Source organism: Sycon ciliatum, chromosome 4 (assembly GCF_964019385.1).
Source record: "Sycon ciliatum chromosome 4, ocSycCili1.1, whole genome shotgun sequence".
Taxonomy (NCBI): Eukaryota; Metazoa; Porifera; class Calcarea; order Leucosolenida; family Sycettidae; genus Sycon; species Sycon ciliatum.
In genome coordinates this window covers 12,343,334-12,365,233 of record NC_088646.1, presented here as the reverse complement: position 1 = coordinate 12,365,233, position 21,900 = coordinate 12,343,334, and the positions used below count along the sequence as shown (strand labels likewise).

The following is a 21,900-nucleotide window of genomic DNA, read 5'->3' as shown; positions in this document are numbered from 1 at the left end:
GTTGGAGGGCAGGATTTGATAATCCAGCACCCTTGTTTATCCAGCAGAAAATGCCGTTGCAAAAGGTGCCGGATTAGAGAGGGACGACTGTAAACATTTTAAAATTATAGTACATTTATGTAGTGTCTTTGGCACCACAGCTGAGCAGCAACAAGGTATTCCAATGCCAGAATGGGGCCCAGTTGCAATCTCAACACATACCATTGTGATGTTGCCTTCTTTTCCATACATAGTTGGATTGATGTCTCTGTAGCGTGTCACCCTCGACAAATTATAGTGCTGTCGAACCGTGTTGTAATCAGGCACACCGTGATCGCGGCCTCTCTGAATGTTGATCGCCATCAGATCTCGGCGACTGAAGTCCAGGCTTCCGAACACCTGCAGGGCCAAAAGAAAGGTGTGTTTGTGCGCTGATCCTGCGTACATCTGTGCAAGTTGTGCAAGCACTGACCTCACCTTCCCTCCACAAAACGCCCCCCAGATAATGGCCATGGGCAGGCGATAATTACGGCACAAACTTAGCCTCCTACTCTGGTTGCGTGACTTTCTGGAGAAAAGACTTTCATGCATACTGGCATATACTCACTGTATGATTTGCTGCGAGCGAATTCGTGTCTTCGGGGCTAGATAAGGTGTTCCAGAAGAAAGTCATTTTCAGAGTGGATGTAATATAATTGACTGCTCTCGCTCGTGCGAAGACACGATTTCGCTCGCAATGGCCAATATACATATACATGCACATAAGAAATCATGCACTAGTGTTGTAGTACGTTATTTTGTGTACGTCGTGTTGGTGCATGCGCGTGTTGCTGTGGTGTGAAAAGCAGTCTTCGTCTTGAGTTCATGATGTCTTCGTCTTGAGTTCGTCATGTCTAGTTGTGTTTCGTCGTCGTGTCAATAAACAGTCTTCCTAAATGTAGTTATCGTCGTCCCTTTGTATAAGTGTGGAGATGGCACGGGACTGGGAGCAGGTAGAGAAAAGCGAGTTACAACATTGGTGGCAGCGGTGATAGAAATTTGTTGTCAACTTCTGGATTCGTCCTACGTGGCCTTCGCTCCCAGTTTCCGATGTCATCTCCAGTCGTCCTATCGTCACAGTTTTGTCCGTCTTGAAGAAGTTTGTCTGTCGTCCTCGTCCTTCATCATTCGTCTCTCTCGTCTCTTGTCAGTCGTCGTCACTGGTGGTCCCGGACACGACGTAAAACTGTGCCCAGAAGAAAAGGAAAAGAAAAAGAAGGATGGATGGTCCCGGACACGACGTAAAACTGTGCCCAGAAGAATAGCTAAAAAAAAGAAGAAGAAGGACGGATGGTCCCGGACACGACGTAAAACTGTGCCCAGAAGTGAGGATGTCGACGCTGAGCAGCACTCCTGGAGATGGTGGACGACATGGCAGACGGCGTGAGGAGTTTCGTTGGTGAGAGGGTACGTGTGTTGTTGTGAACGTGAGGAGTATGTGAGTTTTGTATTTCTGTTCTCCCAACATTTTGTTCTTTATTATTTGCTCTCCTCGAGGGTAAAGAGGCGCCCGCACAGCTCGTGTGTTCTGTTCGTTTTTTGATTTGCTCTTCTATGAGGATAACTAGAGGCCCCCACAGAGCCAGTGGATTTTGTTCTTTTTGCTATTCTTATGATTTGTGCTCTCACATTTTAGAATTTTTGCGTGATCGCGAGGTGGTGTGTTGAGTGCAGTAGTTTAGAGTTTTTGAGGTTATCAGTTCCCACACGTGTGACAGCGATCGTGGCTGGTGTTCTGGGTGGGCAGACAGAATTTTTTTAATAATCTGCAGTGCAGGCAGAGGTGTTTTATTTATGGGTGTGACTGGTGTGGTATGATTGAGTGATTTGTGTGATCTTTTCCTCTTTTTACTCTGTTTTATTATTAGAATCGAGGACGATTCTACGAGGACGATTCTACTCTTGGGAGGGAGTTATTGTTGTAGTACGTTATTTTGTGTACGTCGTGTGTACGTCATGTTGGTGCATGTGCGTGTTGCTGTGGTGTGAAAAGCAGTCTTCGTCTTGAATTCATAATGTCTTCGTCTTGAGTTCATAATGTCTTCGTCTTGAGTTCGTCATATCTAGTTGTGTTTCGTCGTCGTGTCAATAAACAGTCTTCCTAAATGTAGTTATCGTCGTCCCTTTGTATAAGTGTGGAGATGGCACGGGACTGGGAGCAGGTAGAGAAAAGCGAGTTACAACACTAGCACGTCCCTGCTGCACATTAGATGGCCTGTTTGCTAGTCCAGCCAGGAAAGCATAACCCAGATGCAGTCACAACAATACAAAACCAGAACATATTCCCAGGTCCAGACTCCTAAGCACGTTTGGGCCATGGCCATGATTGCTCTAACATTCTGAGTGGATGGGCCCATTGCTATGCCTCTGACAAGACTAAGGCTTAGTGCACCTGAATCAAAAAGCTTCCCTCACACTTTTTCCGACATGACTGTACATCTCACCCCTCACCCTCCACATGCAGAATATCGCTGCTACATGTACACTACTGCTTGTGCTAACAACACAAATAGTGCTTACAAATCCTCGGAGGTCCTCAGTGACGATATTATCCTCTCGTTCCGTGATTTGCTTTGACAAGCCGAACAAGATCTCATCCACGACATTCACGCTGCCTTCCGTGATAATGTCCGGGGAATTCCAGTAGGACTGGCATGTTCTGATGGCAGAAGATGATGAAGTGGAGGATGGCTTCAGAGGGCGGAACTCACACTTCCAATCCGAGTTGTTTGTTGGAACTGCTCCTGAAGACGAATCTCTGTGGATGAACATCACAAAGATGAGGGAAAGAACTTTTTTTGCAAATTGCTTCAAACGGTAGGCTCTAATAATATCTAAGACATCGTCTACGGTAGGAAATAGAAGAGTTCAAAAATATGTACATGTACAGTGATGTAGGAGTTTCTTAAAAAAAATACTAATAGCTGCAGTACCAGTGTAATATTATGGTGATAGAGTACATATTGTCTGGAGCAGAGTATTTACTTATATAAAGTTCGAACCCTGGGACCTGTACCAGGCACCTGCTTACATTTCCCTGTGCAACCCATGGTAACAAGCGACCATGACTCGTTAATTAAATGTGACTTCTGTTCATTACTCATTTTTGCGATGACAGGACACATAGTCAAAACCTCGTATTGGCATGAAGGTGATTGGCCGAGAGAGCTCTTTCCTCTGTCTGTCTGTCTGTTTGTCTTTTTGTCTCTGTTTGTCTGTCTGTCTGTTTGTCTGTCTGTCTGTTTGTTTTCCTGTTTGTTTGTCTGATTGTCCGTCCGTCTGTCTCTCTTTGTCCCATGTACTTTGATCCATATTGTATACAGCTGTTACCTTTTAATATTGTTTTCTCTTTTTTCCTCCTTTCTCAATCATTCATCTCTCTCACTCTCTCACTCTGTCTCTCTGTCTCTCTCTCTCTCTCTCTCTCCTTCTCTCTCCTTCTCTCTCCTTCTCTCTCCTTCTCTCTCCTTCTCTCTCTCTCTCTCTCTCTCTCTTTCTCTCTCTCTCTCTCTGTCTCTCTCTGTCTCTCTCTGTCTCTCTCTGTCTCTCTCTGTCTCTCTCTGTCTCTCTCTGTCTCTGTTTCTGTCTGTTTCTGTCTGTTTCTGTCTCTCTCTGTCTCTCTCTGTCTGTCTGTCTCTCTGTCTGTCTCTCTCTCTGTCTCTCTCTCTCTCTCTCTCTCTCTCTCTCTCTGTCTCTCTCTCTCTCTCTCTCTCTCTCTCTCTCTCCGGTCTGTCAGAGTAGAGTAACCCCGGATTGGATTTACTGCACTTTGGCCTGCAATGTTCAAGCATTGACGAAAGCTGCATGACGTGAGCTTCTGCACGGCATCAACATGGCATTGTGCGCCTCTTCTCTTAGATACAGCATGCATACACATGAGGTAAGCAAGCTATTACAGAATTATTCACACCAAGAGAGAAAGGTGTAATCGCTGATCATTCACAAAGTACTCACTTTGCATATGCCCTGTAAGCAATCGGTGGCACCAATGTGTGCCCAAAGCGCATGGCAGATGTCTGGAAGGCATGTGTAATTCCAGGGAAGGTAGACGTGCTGTATCCGGGGTAGGGGTTGATCTCTACGCCAAGGAAACTTGGCAGCCAGATATTGAGTACAATGTTCTACAGAGGAACACACAGAGTGAGGGCACATGCGTACGAGATACGTGCACAGTGCAGACTACTGTACTACTACAACACAGAGTAGGCAGTACACAGAGGCAGTGTGCCTTAAAGCAGGGTGTAACTCAGAGTTTCATGGTAAAACCAATCATCAGACAACAGACGTTGATTAGTGTAGAAGCGCAGGTATATGGAGGCCAGCAGAGGAGATAGGAGAATCCAGTGCAGACAGTATAACCACGTGAAACATAGCTGCACAGATGCTCATCAGCATTGGAATGGAATGGTATGTGTGCATGTAGACGTATTATCACAACAGAGCCTGTGTGAGAATAATATTTAACATTTCGACTAATATCACATTTTAATATTGCTCAAGCCCATAATTATTATCCAAAAATAACATGCACCTCAAATTACTCGGTCATAAAGTATTTACCTGATGCTCAGCAATGACCCACTGTCTTGCTCGGTTGAACAGCAGCTCATCATTCAGAGGACGTCCAATGGCAGCCCACTCTTTTGCCAATCTCTGGGCATGATAGTTATGGTTTCTGAACCAGATTACTCCGAATGCGAGAAGCATCGGGTTCTCGTTACCGCGGGGATTTCCAAGCTCTGAAAGAACATTGAGAGTGACACAGTTTGCATGTTAGTTGCCTGCAGAGTGTCTTCACATAATCACCAGAGTAGTAGCAGCGGCCATGCTATGGGCATCTGCTAGCACCATCGTCATTCTCACGTCAACAGTTTTTTTCTCTCCTGATAATGGATATTCATGCGCCGTATAGGGTGTGTGGTTGCCAAGTAGTTTGGGCACTGGCCCCCCAAACATGAAGTTGCCGCTTTAATGTTCATTGTATGTGAAGAAAAGGTCCAACTTCAAGAGATCCAGATGACTTTGGTAGGGGAGGCATAGGCAACCCAGGGGAAGTGTAGATGAGCGGGGAGGCATAGGCAACCCAGGGGAAGTGTAGATGAGCGGGGAGGCATAGGCAACCCGGGGGAAGTGTAGATGAGCGGGGAGGCATAGGCAACCCGGGGGAAGTGTAGATGAGCGGGGAGGCATAGGCAACCTGGGGAAAGTGTAGATGAGCGGGGAGGCATAGGCAACCCGGGGGAAGTGTAGATGAGAGCAATGCTCTTCTGCTATGTTTTGCTATTGCAAGCGATGAGCGAACAGCGGGTCAAGATTTGTGCATACATTTCTTTCTGATACATGTAACCGCAATCAATAAAACTAGCTGAACCGACATGTGTGTACTTTATTCATGCAATGCAAAAACGGTGGAGATGATGTGCAATAAAACGATGAAAATATGAAGAAATGGTGTAGGGAAAAAATGATTCCTGATGAGTGTTGTACGAAAACTTGTTTGAATCCATATTTTTTCCCTACACCATTTCTTCATATTTTCATCGTTTTATTGCACATCATCTCCACCGTTTTTACATTGCATGAATAAAGTACACAAATGTCGGTTCAGCTAGTTTTATTGATTGCGGTTATCAAATTATTGTCTCCTCGCCGTGTGTTTAAACATTTCTTATTTTCCTTTTCCGATATATGAGTACCGGTATAAGCATTTGTTAGATGAATGACTGGATGAAGACTAGAGTGATTCTGTGTCAGTGCGTGTCAGTGGTGGTGGTGGTTCTTACTGTAGAAGCGACTTGCAGTCTTGAGCACATGATCAGCTGGTGGCGGTGGATTGGCCATGGGCAGACCAATGGTATTCTTAGCCGGGAACCTACACTCCGGCGGGTCTGCGCAGGCCATGGTCCCGTTAGTGTAGCTTCGCAGTGCGTCCGCCCAGGCTTTGGTTACACCGTAGAACAGACCACCGTCGATGTAGGGTGTGATCTCGTTCAGCTGAGCAGAAGCAGTGTGCCAAACAACAAACACTGGTGTCAGGGAATAAGTGAGAAACACGAAAAAAAGGCCGGAAGAGACCTTATGTTCACGATGTCTTATTGATTGCAGCAAGACGCCCACCATAATCAACATTTTAAAAGGAATTTCATATTTCTGCACTGTCCCTGGGAACTTCAGGACTTCAAGGTGCAGATATGCCAAGTGCTCTGATAAGTAGCGTTGAAGTGGCTCGCAGTCGTCCCGCAACACAGAGTGCCTTGTGATTGGTGAGGGATTGGCCCAGATTGCAGAAAGCCACCGGTACTGGAGTGGCTGTACAGGTAGACACCAGCCAAGCAACTGAGTCTATTGACTGCAGTCAGCTTTGCAGGACCTAGGCATTTGGTGTTAGCACTGTGACATACACCCATCCTCACCTGTTGTCTTGGATTGTTCGGCGACTGTCCTGTGGACTTGTCATACCTGGATCGCAAAAATGGCAATTCCTTGCCGCCTTCACTGTCAGGGTCATAGAGTGTATGGCCGGTGGGGATGGGAATGTTGAAGTATTCTGGAGGACAGCCTGGTCTCTGTGCATCCAGGATCTCTTCTACGACCTGCTGGCCTGTAGACACAATGAAAGTGCATGTACGATAGCCCGTCAAACTACAAGTACTAAAGGACCGAAATACAAATAACAGTTTTGTGGGTCATACTTTGCTCTTCCGATCATCGCATAGGCGGTCCTGTCTGACGCATCGTTCCTTATGTGTTGCTTTCAAAACAGATCGAGGTATCTAATGCATTCAGCTAGAGTTACACAACCAACACCCACACCCACCAGCGCCAGTGAAGATGACAAGGCATGCAACAAGCACACTCACCGAAGAAGGTCAGCAGGGCAGTTCTGTTCTGATAGGACTTCAAACCCTTGTAGCCGAGCATGGTTGCAGTGGCTACTTCGTGCGGGTTGGGACGACCGGCCGTCCACGGCTCATACGTAGAATCTGAGTAGCGTGGTGGTACACGGCGTGACAAATGCATGTCTGCAGAAACAAGGTGCATGTAACAATGATACAACCACAATTGGTAATGTACCAGATTATTTGTTCATCGCGTTCAGTCTAACAACAAATGTAAGTAGAAGCCCAGCAGGACTAGCTTATCCCGCGTTGTTCAGCCATGTTCACCACCAGCTACTTTCAGAGCGCAGTTTGGGTTTGCCACGGACTCTGAATATCAGGCCCAGTCGAGGGACTGCAGCACAACTGGGTGCGGGTGGTTCACACTGGCATGTAGGCTGTGCCCATGTCATTGCCATGCATATAGCCACGGCATTTGACAAGGTCTCGCTTGCCGGTATAGCCCCACACAGCCCCAGCAGCAGCACCAGCACCAGCACTGGATATTGGTGGTCTCCTACTCTCCTGGCCTCACAACTAACTACAGGATCGATAAATTTGTGAAGTCCTGAATGGCCAAAGATCACTGCTATTTGAGATCTCAGCTGGAGTACCCCAGGGGGAGCATTTTGGGTCTTTCCATAAGATTCCTTATCAGTATATACGTGAACAATGAAAGCGCATACCTCTCCTGTGCAACAGAAATGGACGTCTACGCTGATGACACTGTGCTTTACGGCACCATCCGATACCGTGAACTATCTGGTCCCGTCATTGCCAAATTTTCTTATCCCTTTGATGCATGGACCAACTGTTGAGCCAGAGATCTTCTGGTCTGGGGGGGGGGGGGGGGAATCTAGAGTCCAGATCAGGGTATTTTATTGATTCATGGGGTACCTGGGGAAAAAAGTGGTACGGTCAATACCGTAGTGACCGTACCGTGTCCGACGCCCCTGAAGCTGCATGTATATGTCAGCTATCAAGGACAGAACACCTCCTTACTAGTAGCCAATAACCGTAAACACTGCCGTACACAACTAAACCAGGTGGAACACACGAAGTGGACACCAGACTGAGTTCAGATTGCTACATGACACTGCATAGCATGGGGGTAGATCCATTGGGTCGGTGCTGGTCTGATGGTGCTGGTGTGTGGTGTGTGTGCGGTGTGTGTGTAGTGTATGGTGTGTGGTGATGGTGTGTGGTGTGTGGTGATGGTGTGTGGTGTGTGGTGTGTGGTGATGTGTGGGAATGGTGTGTGGTGATGAGTTAGATAGCTTACCAGCTCCACCCCATTCGGGGTGAGAAGGGTTGTTGTACCAGCCATCATAACCTACAACTTCTGGCAAGTGAAACGCTGAACCCTGGATGGGCTCTGTTTGGACAAAGGAAACAGCACAGCACCATACATCAGGGTCGTAGCACCATACATCAGGGTCGTAGCACCATACATCAGGGGCGTAGCACCATACATCAGGGTCGTAGCACCCCCATCTGCACCCCGTCCGGCCCGTGGTCTAGCCATGGCCTGACCATATCCTTATTTTGAAACAATTGACCCACCCAAATGCAAACTGCTTTTTTCGTCAATATTGCTCATTTCCGTTTGGTCTCCCATTTGGAATAAATCACCTGAAGCCCGGATTTTTACTAAGGGCCTGTGCATGTATTGTAAAAATTGTAAATCCTAAACGACGAGGAAATGCATCCCTACACAGACTTTCATTGTGCAGGTGGCTGAAATCGAATGCCGAGCACAAGAGTACAGGGAAACAACATCAGGCTGGGTGGGCATTCCCCACATCTTTTTTGTTACCTCTTTCGTTCCTAGATCCTGCCTGTCATTTGTGGCCAAGAAGCTGAATAGTGGCCAATGATACAATCTCAGCAGAATGAATCATGCGACTGTGCTATGAACCTATGAACGAGTACGACCCGAATGAGCATAAGAATGACCCGACAATGAACAAGGAATGACCTCAGCATACAGTGGCTAAGAGTTAGTGCGGAGCAAAGGACCATGGCAGATGCGCCATGAAACAATCCTCGAATCACTGAACGCAAGCCAAACAGGTCTCAGCACCAGGTCGTCTTCACACTCCTTCTCTACTGCTATTTTCACAACTGCATAGCATATCGTGCCCACTACCCGAATGATTGCAATACCAATTTACCTGTTATTGAGTCATTATCCTGGCCAGCTGCTTGTGATAGAAAGAAAGCTACAGCTAGAAGAAGGAACGAGGCCGCCATCTTGCCAGTGAGACTGACGTGAAGACAGCCGATATCTCAAACGAACGGTGGCAGTAGCTAGTGTTGCGATTGGTCTTCTCTTGACTAAATCAGTTCTGGTTCTGGTCGAGGCATGGATGGGAAATGCACGAGAAGGAAAGAATCAAGTCGAATGAGTTCAGAGTTCATCAGTCCGTGGACCAGAGTGGACTCTACCGAATTTGTAGCATGCAGTCGTAGCGAGGCACGCCAAGCATGTAGCCCCTGGTAACTGAAGTCCAAAATCATAGGACCCAGGACAGCAAGTAGAACCGGTAACAACCACCTACCCGATATATCGGAATGATTGGTGAAGGGCCACGCACCAGTGTCTGCACCGCGGCTTCAAGGCAACGTCAGGAAGAAGTCTGAGGAACAAGCTGGAACCTTGCCTAACTATTCCTAAACTGTGTTTCGCTGAACCAGGTAGGAGAAAGTCCGCTTTGAAAGAAAGGAAAAACGCAACGTCGCTCACCGACCTATGTGTATGTCACTTCACACAGCGGACTGCGGCCTCCGTGCACTATCTACTGTAAAGTCTGTATCCTGCTGCGAGTAACTTTTGAATCTACCAGCTGCATGAATCGATCACCGCGCCATACTGAACTTCTGAATGGAGGAGGAGAATCGTGGCCAGGGAGCCCGCTCGTTCTGTACAGGTCAACGCGTTTTGACAGGTTCCAATACTTCCAAGCGTGTAGGAGTATCTGACCTCAACTTCAAAGCTTCAAAGCTAGGGAAGCATTGGCATGTGTCAAGCACGCCCCTGCACCGAGTCCGTAGACGGGCGTAGTAGGCTGCAGCCAGTGTATGGTGGCGATTGTGCTGCTGCAGCATGGCTGGTGGCATACCGTTTCTGTTGAATCATCAACTTTACTTCTCTCCGCTAGTAGTATTACTATTAGTACTGTAGTCTGTAGTAGGCATTAGACCTTCAGACAGCAATGATTATGTGCAGCACGTGTACAGACTACTACATGATTCTAGTACTATAGCGGACACACGCACACGTATAGTATACTTGCAATGCTGCTTCTGGCCTGGATCTAGGGAATGGTAGTATTGGTACGTAACTCACCAAACCCCTGCACTCTGCTGTACTAGCGCTAGCCTAAGGGCAGCTACAATGTCCATGGCGATTGACAACCATTGCCAGACCGTAGCCGGTAGGCTGGACATGCACCACACATGGTGCATGTCTACTATTGTCTAGTGAATGAAGCAGTTGGCCACACATTGTCACGGCTGCATGTACAATCATCATGTAGATGATCTCAGGTGACCACGGTGAGTACGACTATGAGCGATCACCTCCCGTCCAATGGCCCATGACGAGTCGGGCCGGATCGCGGACAAGGCTGACTAGCTGGCCTCCCCAGACAGTGTGCAGAACGGGTGGATCCGCCTCCTCATTTCCCCATCCACTCACTGAACGAACATACATGTATATGCATGAAGTATCGTAACAGATGCTATGACTTCACATGCATGTGCTGTGTAGCTAATTCCTTCTATGCTAGAGCTACATGCAGTACATGCAGCACACGGCATAACACTATCGACGATATCATTGCGTGCCCGCATGCCATCCTGCACCTGGATTGAATGACTGTACAAGGGCTTAGGTGTGTGGTGGCAGTGTGAACCGGTGTACGCAAACGCGTGCACAACGTGATGTGCATATAAGGTGCGTTCTCATTGTCATAGTCTAGAACCTACACTACAATGTAGCCACATGCCTACAGCCGTCAGAGAGGACAGGTGAAGTGGAATATTTGCCATTTGCCAGACAGCCACTGAAGCCAAACAACATCATGCAAGCAGCGCAGACTCCCATCATTATAAAAAATTAATGGCATGTACGGCTCGTACCGTACGTGTATGTCCAGGTACATAATTGTACTTCCTTATGATGCTCCGCAACACGTGTGACGGTATGCAGAATGGTACTGCAAATAGTCTGCAATTGAACAGCTTGTACAAGGAAATTTCGAAGCCTGTCTTGTGGTTCAATGCAGGAGTCGGAGGAGGCGGCCGATGAATGAAATGACATAAATACACGTACATGTACCTGTGCTGGCACGTTTCGGTAGGGGACTGAGGAACGCTAGTGAAACTGAGCAGGAATTTCGGGTCTGCGGCAGTAAATAGATTGCAACAGATCCTCTTCTATGGCCTCTGCCAATCCTGACTCCTCCGCAGAGAATTGTACGCGGAAGAAAGGAATGAATACCGAGGCCATGCTGCGTATCACTGTTATCAGGCTCTTTATGTACACATGGGGCACATGTTTTCCTCCTCCCCTCCCCATTACTATTATTAGTAATTTATGTCGCACACATGATTGTATAAAAGGAGGCACAATGCAGTATACTACCTTGCATTGCAACCCCATTCGGTCAATGTCTTGTTATTCCGTTGTTTTGTCATTTCCTTCTTCTTTTTTTAAACAAATTGGGTGCGAGGTTTTCAAGTAAAGAAAATGCATCAGCACGTACAGGTATACCCGTCCAAGGAAGTGACCGATAGGCCCTGGCGCCTGGCGGATACTGTTCAAACATGAGCAGTTCCCCAGAGGCTCGATAAGCATTACAGCCATTCAAAGCTTATGACGGGAAATTCCGGGGAACCTACTCCTCTCTCCTATCTACATGACATTACATGTATATTATGTACATTATACATGTACATACTTGAGTATACATGTACATGTACATTATACATGTACATTTACATGTACATACTTGAGTATCCAATTATACTCAAGTCTGTACAGGTACATACTTGAGTATGTACATGTACATGTATACTCAAGTGAAGGTCGACTCCTGGGTGGATCAAGTTAAAAGACTGAGCGTCATCGCCGTTACCCAGCCGCAATCGTCATACGCAGCTCTCGTTCGTGGCCTGCATGGGAAATGGACATTTCTATGTCGAACCATGCCAGATATCACGCAGCACCTGGTGCCATTGGACGATGCCATCACCAGCGTGTTCATCCCGGCTCTCCTACAGCGACTGGTTAATGAAGTGGAGCGCGAAATGATCTACTTGCCATACCGTCATGGTGGCCTTGGCCTCACTGCCCCGTCCTCCATTGCCTCACAGTATGGGTCCTCCGTCAGCGTGTGCTATGCTATCATCCACCGCATCCTGAGGCAAGAGCACAGACTTGGCAATGCAGTTGCGCAGATCTACCAAGCCAAGAGTCGCGTCAGATCCAGTGCCCGTGATGCCACCAGGGCCCGTGCCCTTGCTTTCTCTGTGTCTGTCGGGCCGGATCTTCAGCGGTCCGTTAAGCTATCTTCTGAGAAAGGCTCATCTAACTGGCTGACCTGCCTACCTCTCCGTCGTCATGGCTTCACTCTCACCAAGGGTGAGTTTCGCGATGCCACCTGCCTACGCTATGGTTAGCTCCTACAACGGCTGCCAACGTCCTGCCAGTGCGGAAGCACTTTCACTGTGCAACATGCTCTGTCGTGCCCCCCCCCCCCCCTTGGAGGATTTCCCACCATCAGGCACAACGAGGTCCGCGACATTACCGCTAGGCTGCTCAAGCAAGTAGCCCAACAAGTGTCCATTGAAGCACATCTGCAACCCCTGTCAGGTGAGCACCTCCGGTATCGCACAGCCATCGCGGATGACCAGGCCCGGCTTGACGTGGCAGCGAGCGGCATTTGGGGAGGCCGATTCAAACGCACCTTTATTGATGTACGGGTGTTTAACCCGTATGCGTCTTCGAATCGGTCCAAACCATTTGCTGTCTGCTATGTCAAGCACGAGAAGGAGAAGAAGCGGGCATATGAGCAGCGCATCCAGCACGTCGAGCATGCTTCTTTTGTCCCTGCGGTGTTTTCCACAAGCGGAGGAATGAGCAAATGCGCCTCTGCCCTGTATAAGCGCATTGCTTGCCTTCTCTCTGCCAAGTCCACAGAGCGTTACAGCGCCGTCATCGCGCATATCCACTGCCGTCTAAGTTTTGCTTTGCTGAGATCCTGTATTATGTGTTTGCGTGGAGCAAGGAGCATTTTCACTCCTGCAGCACGTCTGCTGTTTCTGCTGAGCTAGTGGTTGCGGAAGCAGGTGTTCTTGCCATTTAACTGCTCACTTGCTACCCTTTGCGATTTTTCTTCCTGCCATTTATTTCCTTTCCTCCTTTGCTGCTTTCCCTCCATATTCGCCTTCCAAGATAAATGGTTGGCTTTGAAAAACAAAAAAAACAACAAAACAAAAACATGTATACTCAAGTATGTACATGTATATGTAAGTCATGTACACAGTGTCTGCTCCAGCGCCGGGTGAGCCGGGTAATCCACCCGGTTGGGCGGCGCTTGCACCCGGTTGAAAAGATAGTATACTTTCGAACTTTAAAGGGACTAACTACATGGCTTGTATGTGTCAGATACTTCTTCTTCTTTCGTAATTTTCTAATTCCTGTCCTCTCTTTTTCTAAATGCGGCTTATCCATTCGCCTTTATACCATTGGGCCTAGTTCCCGTTTATTGTCCGAATTAAAATAAGCCAACCAGTTAAAGCATGTGACTCGGCTGGTGAGACAGCGCCAGGTACATGTGTACCCGGCTCCAACCCGGTTGAAATGGTTGCGCCAGGTACACGTGTACCCGGTTGTCCTACAATCCTAGAGCAGACACTGGTACATGTGTTGTACATGTATACGTACATGTATATACCAAACAATTGACATGCATGAAACCTCAATGATGAGGTACCAACATTTGGCGATTTTTCTGCCGGCACAGATCCACCAAGGGCAAGCGGCCTAAGCAAAGTCTTCACTACCCAGCACTGAACAGGGCCAGTTTTGCTGGCTCAGGTGGATCTGATCTCGCTGATCTCGGAAGGCTGTAGCCCTTGGCGGATAGTGCGCGTCAAATAAGCGGCAGATTTTTCTCAAAAAGCAATGAAATTGGCAGAACCATACAACTTTTATGGCAGGCACTTCCCTCTGCTTCTCTTCTTTATCCACATACCAAACATGCATGAAACATACCAGAAAAAGTACCGAAATTCTGCCAGTTTTTCTGCCACCATTATTAGCTGACTGTAGTGGCTACCATGCAGCAGATGATGCTAGGGAGAAGGAAGCAGGAGAGACTATCAAGTGGCCAGTGGGGCCGACATTCCGCTTTACCGTTGAAATCACAACCAGGCCATAACACACGCCATGTACCCTGTACCGTGTATACGCCCGTCGCAAGAGAAGCATGCAAATCTGCAAATGGCACTGGATGTGTACCCATAGAGTTTCTCTTATAGCAACGATAGAGGACAAGATCTGAATGAGACAGATCAAGACTAGCGCCAGATAACTGCCCAATCCACACAACCTGCGAAGGGCATGTGAATTGACCACCAATCATCGGCACACCTGGTCTACACCATACGGAGTACATCAGCATAGAACACATACACACACACACACACACACACACACACACACACACACACACACACACACACCACACCACACCACACAGTCTAGGCTGCAACAGCCTACAAATATTCTGCCACAGCCGGGCCACACTGTTACAGTAAACTACATTTTATACAACTGCTGCTTCAAATACTGGTAAGAGGTGCTTTTAAATTAAAAAACATAGTCACCGCGCTTTACTTACATGCACACATCATAGACTCCAAGTAAACCAGTGCCAGTGGATCCTAACCACGCCGTGGTACCATGAACAATAATTGAACATGAACATGATGCATCCTTCACTACCAGTAATACACATTCCGGTACATGTATTGGCACATCTGCACCTCGTCATCTATTCCATTACTGCTGAGTCGACATGACTGAAGGATGCTTATGTATGCTCCCTGCCCGGATACGTAATAATTTGGTGGCAAACAGGTCATGTAGCTCCGCAAACTTGAGCTGCTAACACAATGTGTTATGAATATGATATTACTGCGAAAGGTGGCACTCCGCTACATCTGGACACAGTCTTATGACAACATTGTTGCGCTGAGCAGAGAGTCCTGACTGGCCCCCGCAAACATCAGTCTTCTTGCCTAATACCGCTAGCGTAGCCAATGCGCAGCAGAGCACAAGATAAACCTGGAATGGCGAGCCATACTGACTCGCTCAGGACCACAGGCAGCGCAGATGAGTTTTCCGGTAATAATTATTAATTTAAAATAATTATCGTGAAAGCACTTCGCACAGAATACGTTTTTCCCGGCGACTCGAGGAGGACGTGTTAGTGAACACCCTATACCAGGGAGTGACAGTACAGCAGGTCGCGGGATTTCACGATACTTTGGCTCACACTTCGACTTCAACATCTGCCTAGCACGCGGGTTCACACTGCACTCTCTAAAGCAAAGGTTCGTGGGTTCGCACTTTCTAGTCCAAGCGTCCTAGCTGCAGTAGCTTGTACTGGCTAGCTAGCTAGCTGTAGACTGGTTGATTCAGACCCGAGAGCATGGCCCAATACGGAGGCCTCTTTTACGGGCAAACAGAATAAAAGCCCTTGTATAGGCCCGGGCGTATAGAATAGCAGCCTCGATTTCCTGGGCGTATACAAGGGCACGGGCGTTATTTTGGAACCGGGAATACTTGGAATAGGGATAGAAGTAAGTATTGGGTATCAGTACCTGTACATGTACTGGTGTTGCCCGCATACCTGGGCGCATACATGGGCATGGGCGCTATTTTGAAACAAAGTGTTGACTTCCCCTGACTGGGCGTGTACACGGAGGGTGGGCGTAATTTCGAGTGGGCGTATCCAGGGGCTTTTACAGTGGCATGGCGAATGATTAGAACACAACACCAAAATTATTACCGGAAAACTCATCTGCCTGTGGTCCTGAGCGAGTCAGTATGGCTTGTTTCGGCTAACTCGCTGACAATAACTAACCTTGAACTACCGGTAGTTGAAGCAAGAGTATCAGATTCTACTCGTGGTTAGTTGGTTGAAGCAATGAAGCCATTGAAGGACTGTCGCCCTTGTTTCCTTACGTGATATAATTATGCATGCTGTCAACCACCAGCACAGTCCTAGTTACTAAGTTACTAAGTACATGTACATGATTATTGAATACTGTTTCTAAAAGTTAGTTGTGAGGATTCCTGCAGCTCCATACAATCATGCAAAGACGTGCTGTAGAGCAGACCTGTTCTTTCCTACTCACTCTGCAAACACAGCTTTAGGAGCTGCGTCTGCATCTAAGTCTCTGATCCTTGGCTTGAGGGTGGTGGCATTTGTGAAGGTTACCATGCACTTCGCCTTCGAGTCCCAGGAAATCGCAGGAAATTTCCATGGCCACTAGTTTCACCTCCCTCCAGTGCCTGTTGCGGATTCCCAGTGTTGGGTGCCATGGTGTGCTTTCTTCTTTCCTACCGCATGGCAGAGTGGCTACAGAGATCGATCTCTGGTCCGCTCCTGGATTGGCAATGACGTTCAAGAAAAGTCCACCTTGTCTCGAAATTTGAGTCAAGAACACGCGATGCAAGTCAGTTCAAAGATATCTTCTTCCAAACGGTTGACTCAAATCAAGATCCCCATAGCCTTTCGTTCTCTCTCATGTGCGCAGCAGAGATGTAATTGTTGTTGAACGACTTACGTTGATCACAAGATCTTATCTTATCAGCATGATGATATGAGTAGAACTCGGAATCAGACGGACAGAAGGGATAGCTACGCAGACTACACTCTCTTCTCCACACTAGGACCACAGTCACTGCAGTCCTGATTGTCAGACCAGGAATGATTGGACCCTGACTAGCTACTGCAGAATATACATTGTAATTATTTGTAGGTCTACTGTCAAGACTACAAAATGTGATCAGTGGTTGTCAACAGTGCTAGTGGAGCATGGACGTGGACACAGCATCTGCGAGCTACATGATCGTACTAAATGAAAAATACTGTGGGCCGGGTGTCAATTACCTACTAGTATTGGGCGATCGGCAGAGTGTTATAGGAAAGAAAATAACGTTTTGTTTGCCAGCCAAGGACATTGTCTCTGGCCTGGCTATTCGGTGTCACCTTGCCATACTGACTTGCATAGACTGACGTTACACGATGTGACTCGATTCATCTTGCATTTGTGGTTGTAGTTTGAGAAGGAAAAGAAGAAAAAGAACGGAAAGTTTGTTATTGTCAGTACTTCGCTTAGCTACCTTTGCCACGACTATGTCTGAACTTCATGCTGCGGCCTATGATGGGAACGCAGAGCTGATTCAAGATCACCTAAAGGGCTTGCCCGACCTTGATGAGCGTGACCTGGACAGCGGTGGGCATACGGCATTGCACTGGACAGCAATCAACAAACATGGCGAGTGCACCAGCTTGCTACTGGACGCTGGTGCGGATCCGAACGCCAAGCTGTTCGGTGGCTACACGCCATTGCACTGCGCCGCAGAATCAGGCGCCCTGTCCGTCATCAGGATGCTGTTGAACAAAGGTGCACTAGCGGATACTGCCGATAAATATGGAGACACACCGAAGCGTGTAGCGGAACGATTTGGTCACAAGGAGTGTTATGAATGCATTGCCAAGTGAGTAGCCTGAATTGAACGTGGTCCGGGATAAGGTTTAATCCAATACTAGTACACAACAGCACAAAAAAGAATGATGTTCTTTAGAAATGGACCAAACTGCAATACGCTACAGGGCAAGTTTTCTATTGAACGTCTTGGGTGGTATAACTAGCCTAGCTGGCATAAGCGACATTTCGAGTGGAAAGCGGCCTTTTCCACAGTGCAAAAGGCGTACAGCCATTGACCACGGTGGTACTGTAATTATCATGATTATCTGGTGCAGGGAAAAAGCAACGGTGGCTTCAGCAGAGATTTCAGCTGAGCTGAGAAACAGAGGCTTCATTCAGAGTTCCGCACCGGTGTGCTCGATTCCAAAGTGCCCAAATGACAAACATTCTCATACTCGTTAGTACCGGTGTACGTGTAGTTGTGTACCAAGATGTACACTGTGCACGGAGTGTGGACCATTTCAAAATCATGGATACACAAACCGTAAGAATAACTACAGTGCCTTCAAACCCTGCATCAAAAATTGAAAACTGATCACTTACACCATGAAAATATGCAGTTAAAATGCTGAGTCTGCTGTCCGAGAATACTACTAGTTTTACCTTGAACAAAACCCTGGCTATCACGTGAAGGAAGATGTATGGCAGATTGGAGGTGAACAATGGTAGAGGCTGCATACACCGGTAACAAGCTGGCTGTGCCACCAGAGTGGGCCAGGGAAGTGGTGGAAGAATGAGCGTTGGCTCAGGGATTTTACTTTCATGTCACTGTTCATCTGGGTCTTGCTTTGCATTGCTGTCTTACTCCCATTGCTGCTGCTGCTGCTGCTACTATTTATATGCAGGGCAATTGCAAAGGCTAAACAGAAGCAAGCTGCAAGGTACGTACTGTACAACAACGTGCAGCTCAATTACTTACTTCTAGTCAGTAATGTAAACCGCTATACTGAAGAAGTGAATTGAGCTTGCCACTGAGTAGAGTACATGTACCGGTGCATGCTATGTACAGGTACTTAATCTGCGGACAGCTATCAGTCTCGACCCTGTTAGGTCACACCAGTTAAAGGGGAAGTAAACCCTAAAATCAAATTTTCACCAGTTGTAGTCTTCGGGGTGCTGAGTCGAATGGTCTTGGTCCGAGGAAGCTGAGACGCTCCCTTCCTCCTTTATTCCCAATCGAACTCGCGCACTTCCACCGAAACTAGGTGACTGCGCTCTGCTAGATAGGGATTTGTATGGAAAAAGTCACTAAAAACGCCGTTTCGTTCTTATAAAAGCACGGATGACCGCGATTGGTCCATATGTTGTAGTCTTGTGGCCGCTGAGTCGACTGGTTTTGGTCCGAAAAGGCTGCGATGCAGCGTTCGGCCCTTATTCCCAATCGAACACGGTTGAGTGAGTGGTCACGTGCTCATGTGTACACCAGTCGCCTGCCACACCTGGTCACCGTGCCTGCAGAGTACAATTTTCACATCAAGATTCAACTCAAAGGTTCAAAGCAGCGAGTCGTAAGAGGAGGCTTTTACGACTCCCTAGATCTCTGGTTCAAAGGTTCAACTCGAGTGACATAAACAGGCCCAAACAGGCTGTAAATGAGCACGTGACCGCTTACTCAACCGTGTTCGATTGGGTATAAGGGCCGAATGCTGCATCGCAGCCTTTTCGGACCAAAACCAGTCGACTCAGCGGCCAAAAGACTACAACATATGGACCAATCGCGGTCATCCGCGCTTTTATAAGAACGAAACGGCGTTTTTAGTGACTTTTTCCATACAAATCCCTATCTAGTAGGGCGCAGTCACCCAGTTTCGGTGGAAGTGCGCGAGTTCGATTGGGAATAAAGGAGGAAGGGAGCGTCTCAGCTTCCTCGGACCAAGACCATTCGACTCGGCTCCCCGAAGACTACAACTGGTGAAAATTTGATTTTAGGGTTTACTTCCCCTTGAAGGTCAAAGTGACTGGCTAAACAGATTGCAATGAAACCTAGTGAATTAAAAAGCATTTGACTGTTGTACAGGTGGTATCCTGTCAACTAATGTCACTCTCACTAGTTATCAACAATGCAGACTTCAGATGAAGACAGCCATAGTGTTATCTTAGGGACACTCCAGAGTTAACACTATCCGGAAAGGCAGTAGTAAGTCGCTGCAGGGACTGAGCAGTATTCCGCAGTGTTCTCGGACCAATAGCAGAGTTTCAGCATTGCACTTGGAGAGGTTCTGCTGCCACAATTATTTCATGTCCATGTTTTTTTAGGTGTTCTCGTTTCCACAATGTGTAGTGTGAGATGATTCACCATGTCTACTCGTAGTATGTATTCTGAAACCATGCTCCATTCACCACACGCTTGGCCCTGCCAAGTTGCTAGCACAAATCTGTCCTTCTGCAATGTTGCACTCTTCCAGAATACTCTAATTTCAGAAATTGTCGGTGCTCAATATTTTCGGTATGAGGGCAAAAGGCCAGGGTAGGTGAACAGAAAATTTAGGTACAGAGAAGCAGTTCCCTATTGGATTATGTGCGTTAGTGTTTGTTCGGTGTATTGAGATTTTAGGTATGAAACAGATGCACCGAAAGTACCGAAAATAAAAGTACACCGAAAATTAGTGAATTTACAGCAACGGTTATATCTTACACATACACACAGGATGCAAGGGTCACAGTGAGTCACAGGATGCAAGGGTCACAGTGAGTCACAGGATGCAAGGGTCACAGTGAGTCACAGGATGCAAGGGTCACAGTGAGTCAATAACATGTGCATTTTGCTATTGTTTTGTGCATGCAGTGAGGCTAACAAACAGCAGCAGCAACAACAACAGGGCATCAGTACTGATGAAGCATCAAGATCAACTTCACCAGACAGCAGACCTGCAAGTGATCAAGGCTCACGGTCCAACCTTAGCGCCAGCAAATCTGGCAGAACATCTCTCGGCACAGCCTCTAAAACGAAAGTATCAGCGAAACCAGCGACAGGGCAAAAACAGCAGAAACCCAGTCAAACGTCATCGAAATCTAGCACATCATCCAAGGCAACACCCGACTCAAAGACACCTGTCAAAGCACCAGCAGCTCGCACCACTCCGTCTAAAAAGACCAAACCGAAGGCTGCCGCACAGACACCAGAATCAGAAACTGTGAAAGCAAAGAATTCTCCCAGCCAGCCTTCACCGAGTCTACCTGCTGACAACACCAGATCACCACAGGCAAATGAAACGGACAAGGGATCACCGCCGGAAAACTTTCCAGACAGCTCAGCCACACCAGCTGAGAACACGCTCATTGCGCCCATGAAGCCCTCGCCACAAGCACAGGCTAGTCCCCAACCAATGGCATCAGGCTTGCCGGGGAAGACCAAGCGCCTGCTGCCAAGCCCGCTCGCAAAGACAACAAAGCCACCATCGCCAGTTAAAACTGATGGCAAACCTGTTGTGCTTTCAGCTGAATCATCGACAGACTCTTATCAAGCATCAGAATTGCTGATTTCTGACCGAGCACAGGCAGGACAAAAGGAAGCAATCAGAACCGCAACGCAACCTAGCCGACTGACCACAGCTACCAATACCCGTTCTCCGCAACATGCCCAAGGTGGCCAGGTATCCCCACGCAACGTACCACATGGGAGTGCATTGCCACCAGTAGCATCCACAAAACCGCGGACAAAACGTGGAGCGCCAACTGCTAACGTGTTAACACAATCCAGCTCAGTTGCCAAATCAGCAAATCAGCTGCCTGCAAACAAAGGCAATACCGGGGGCAATCCGTCTTCAAGCACTTCATCGAAAATGGCGGCCAAGTCCACAAGGCAGACACCACAAAAAAACAGTAACACCTCAGGAAAAAGCCTCCCAAAAGTACGAGTTACAGACAGTAAGCAAGTTGGCAAGTTGTCCAGTAGTCCAAACTCAAAATCACCTGTCAGCCATTCTGGCATGCCCAGTGCAGGCGGTGGGCGGCAAGGCCTGGAATCTGAAGAGAATGAGTGGGCAGAGTACGATAGTGACGATGATATGAAGCCATTTCCTATTTTCAGCTGCCTGGCTGACATGGTGGAGCTTGAGAAAACGAGACCGGTGTCAAGTGATCTGGATGCTGATGAGAGCTACATGTAAATAGTCACCTAGAAGTGAGGCCAGTACATGTATGTTAGCTGCTTGGCAAGTACTTCGAAGTATGCTACAACAGAACTTGGCCATCTTGAACCGTCATTGACTGA

At 47.6% G+C, this 21,900-nt stretch overlaps 2 protein-coding genes across 3 annotated transcripts in view; one reads left to right on the top strand and one right to left on the bottom strand.

Moving 5' to 3' along the window:
• LOC135814532 (dual oxidase 1-like) overlaps window positions 1-9,663 on the bottom strand; it is a 25,708-nt gene extending 16,045 nt beyond the window's left edge. The window contains exons 1-10 of one of the 2 annotated variants that reach the window (XM_065327658.1): window positions 9,458-9,663; window positions 9,071-9,250; window positions 8,179-8,271; window positions 6,879-7,040; window positions 6,432-6,619; window positions 5,802-6,012; window positions 4,579-4,757; window positions 3,973-4,139; window positions 2,539-2,776; window positions 202-378 (exon numbers count right to left, since the gene is read on the bottom strand). In XM_065327658.1, coding sequence (XP_065183730.1) covers window positions 202-378; window positions 2,539-2,776; window positions 3,973-4,139; window positions 4,579-4,757; window positions 5,802-6,012; window positions 6,432-6,619; window positions 6,879-7,040; window positions 8,179-8,271; window positions 9,071-9,149 — 1,494 coding nt within the window. In that variant the 5' untranslated portion in view covers window positions 9,150-9,250; window positions 9,458-9,663. Of the gene's footprint in view, window positions 1-201; window positions 379-2,538; window positions 2,777-3,972; window positions 4,140-4,578; window positions 4,758-5,801; window positions 6,013-6,431; window positions 6,620-6,878; window positions 7,041-8,178; window positions 8,272-9,070; window positions 9,251-9,344; window positions 9,363-9,457 lie in introns of those variants that run through there. The other variant, XM_065327659.1, reaches the window with a different exon arrangement.
• Window positions 9,664-17,044: 7,381 nt separating this feature from the next.
• On the top strand, window positions 17,045-21,796 carry LOC135814529 (protein phosphatase 1 regulatory subunit 12C-like). The gene is made up of 3 exons (XM_065327655.1): window positions 17,045-17,697; window positions 18,533-18,568; window positions 20,473-21,796. Exons 1-3 carry the CDS (start codon window positions 17,333-17,335, stop codon window positions 21,794-21,796), a joined length of 1,725 nt encoding a protein of 574 aa, XP_065183727.1. The 5' UTR covers window positions 17,045-17,332.
• Window positions 21,797-21,900: the final 104 nt, after the last annotated feature.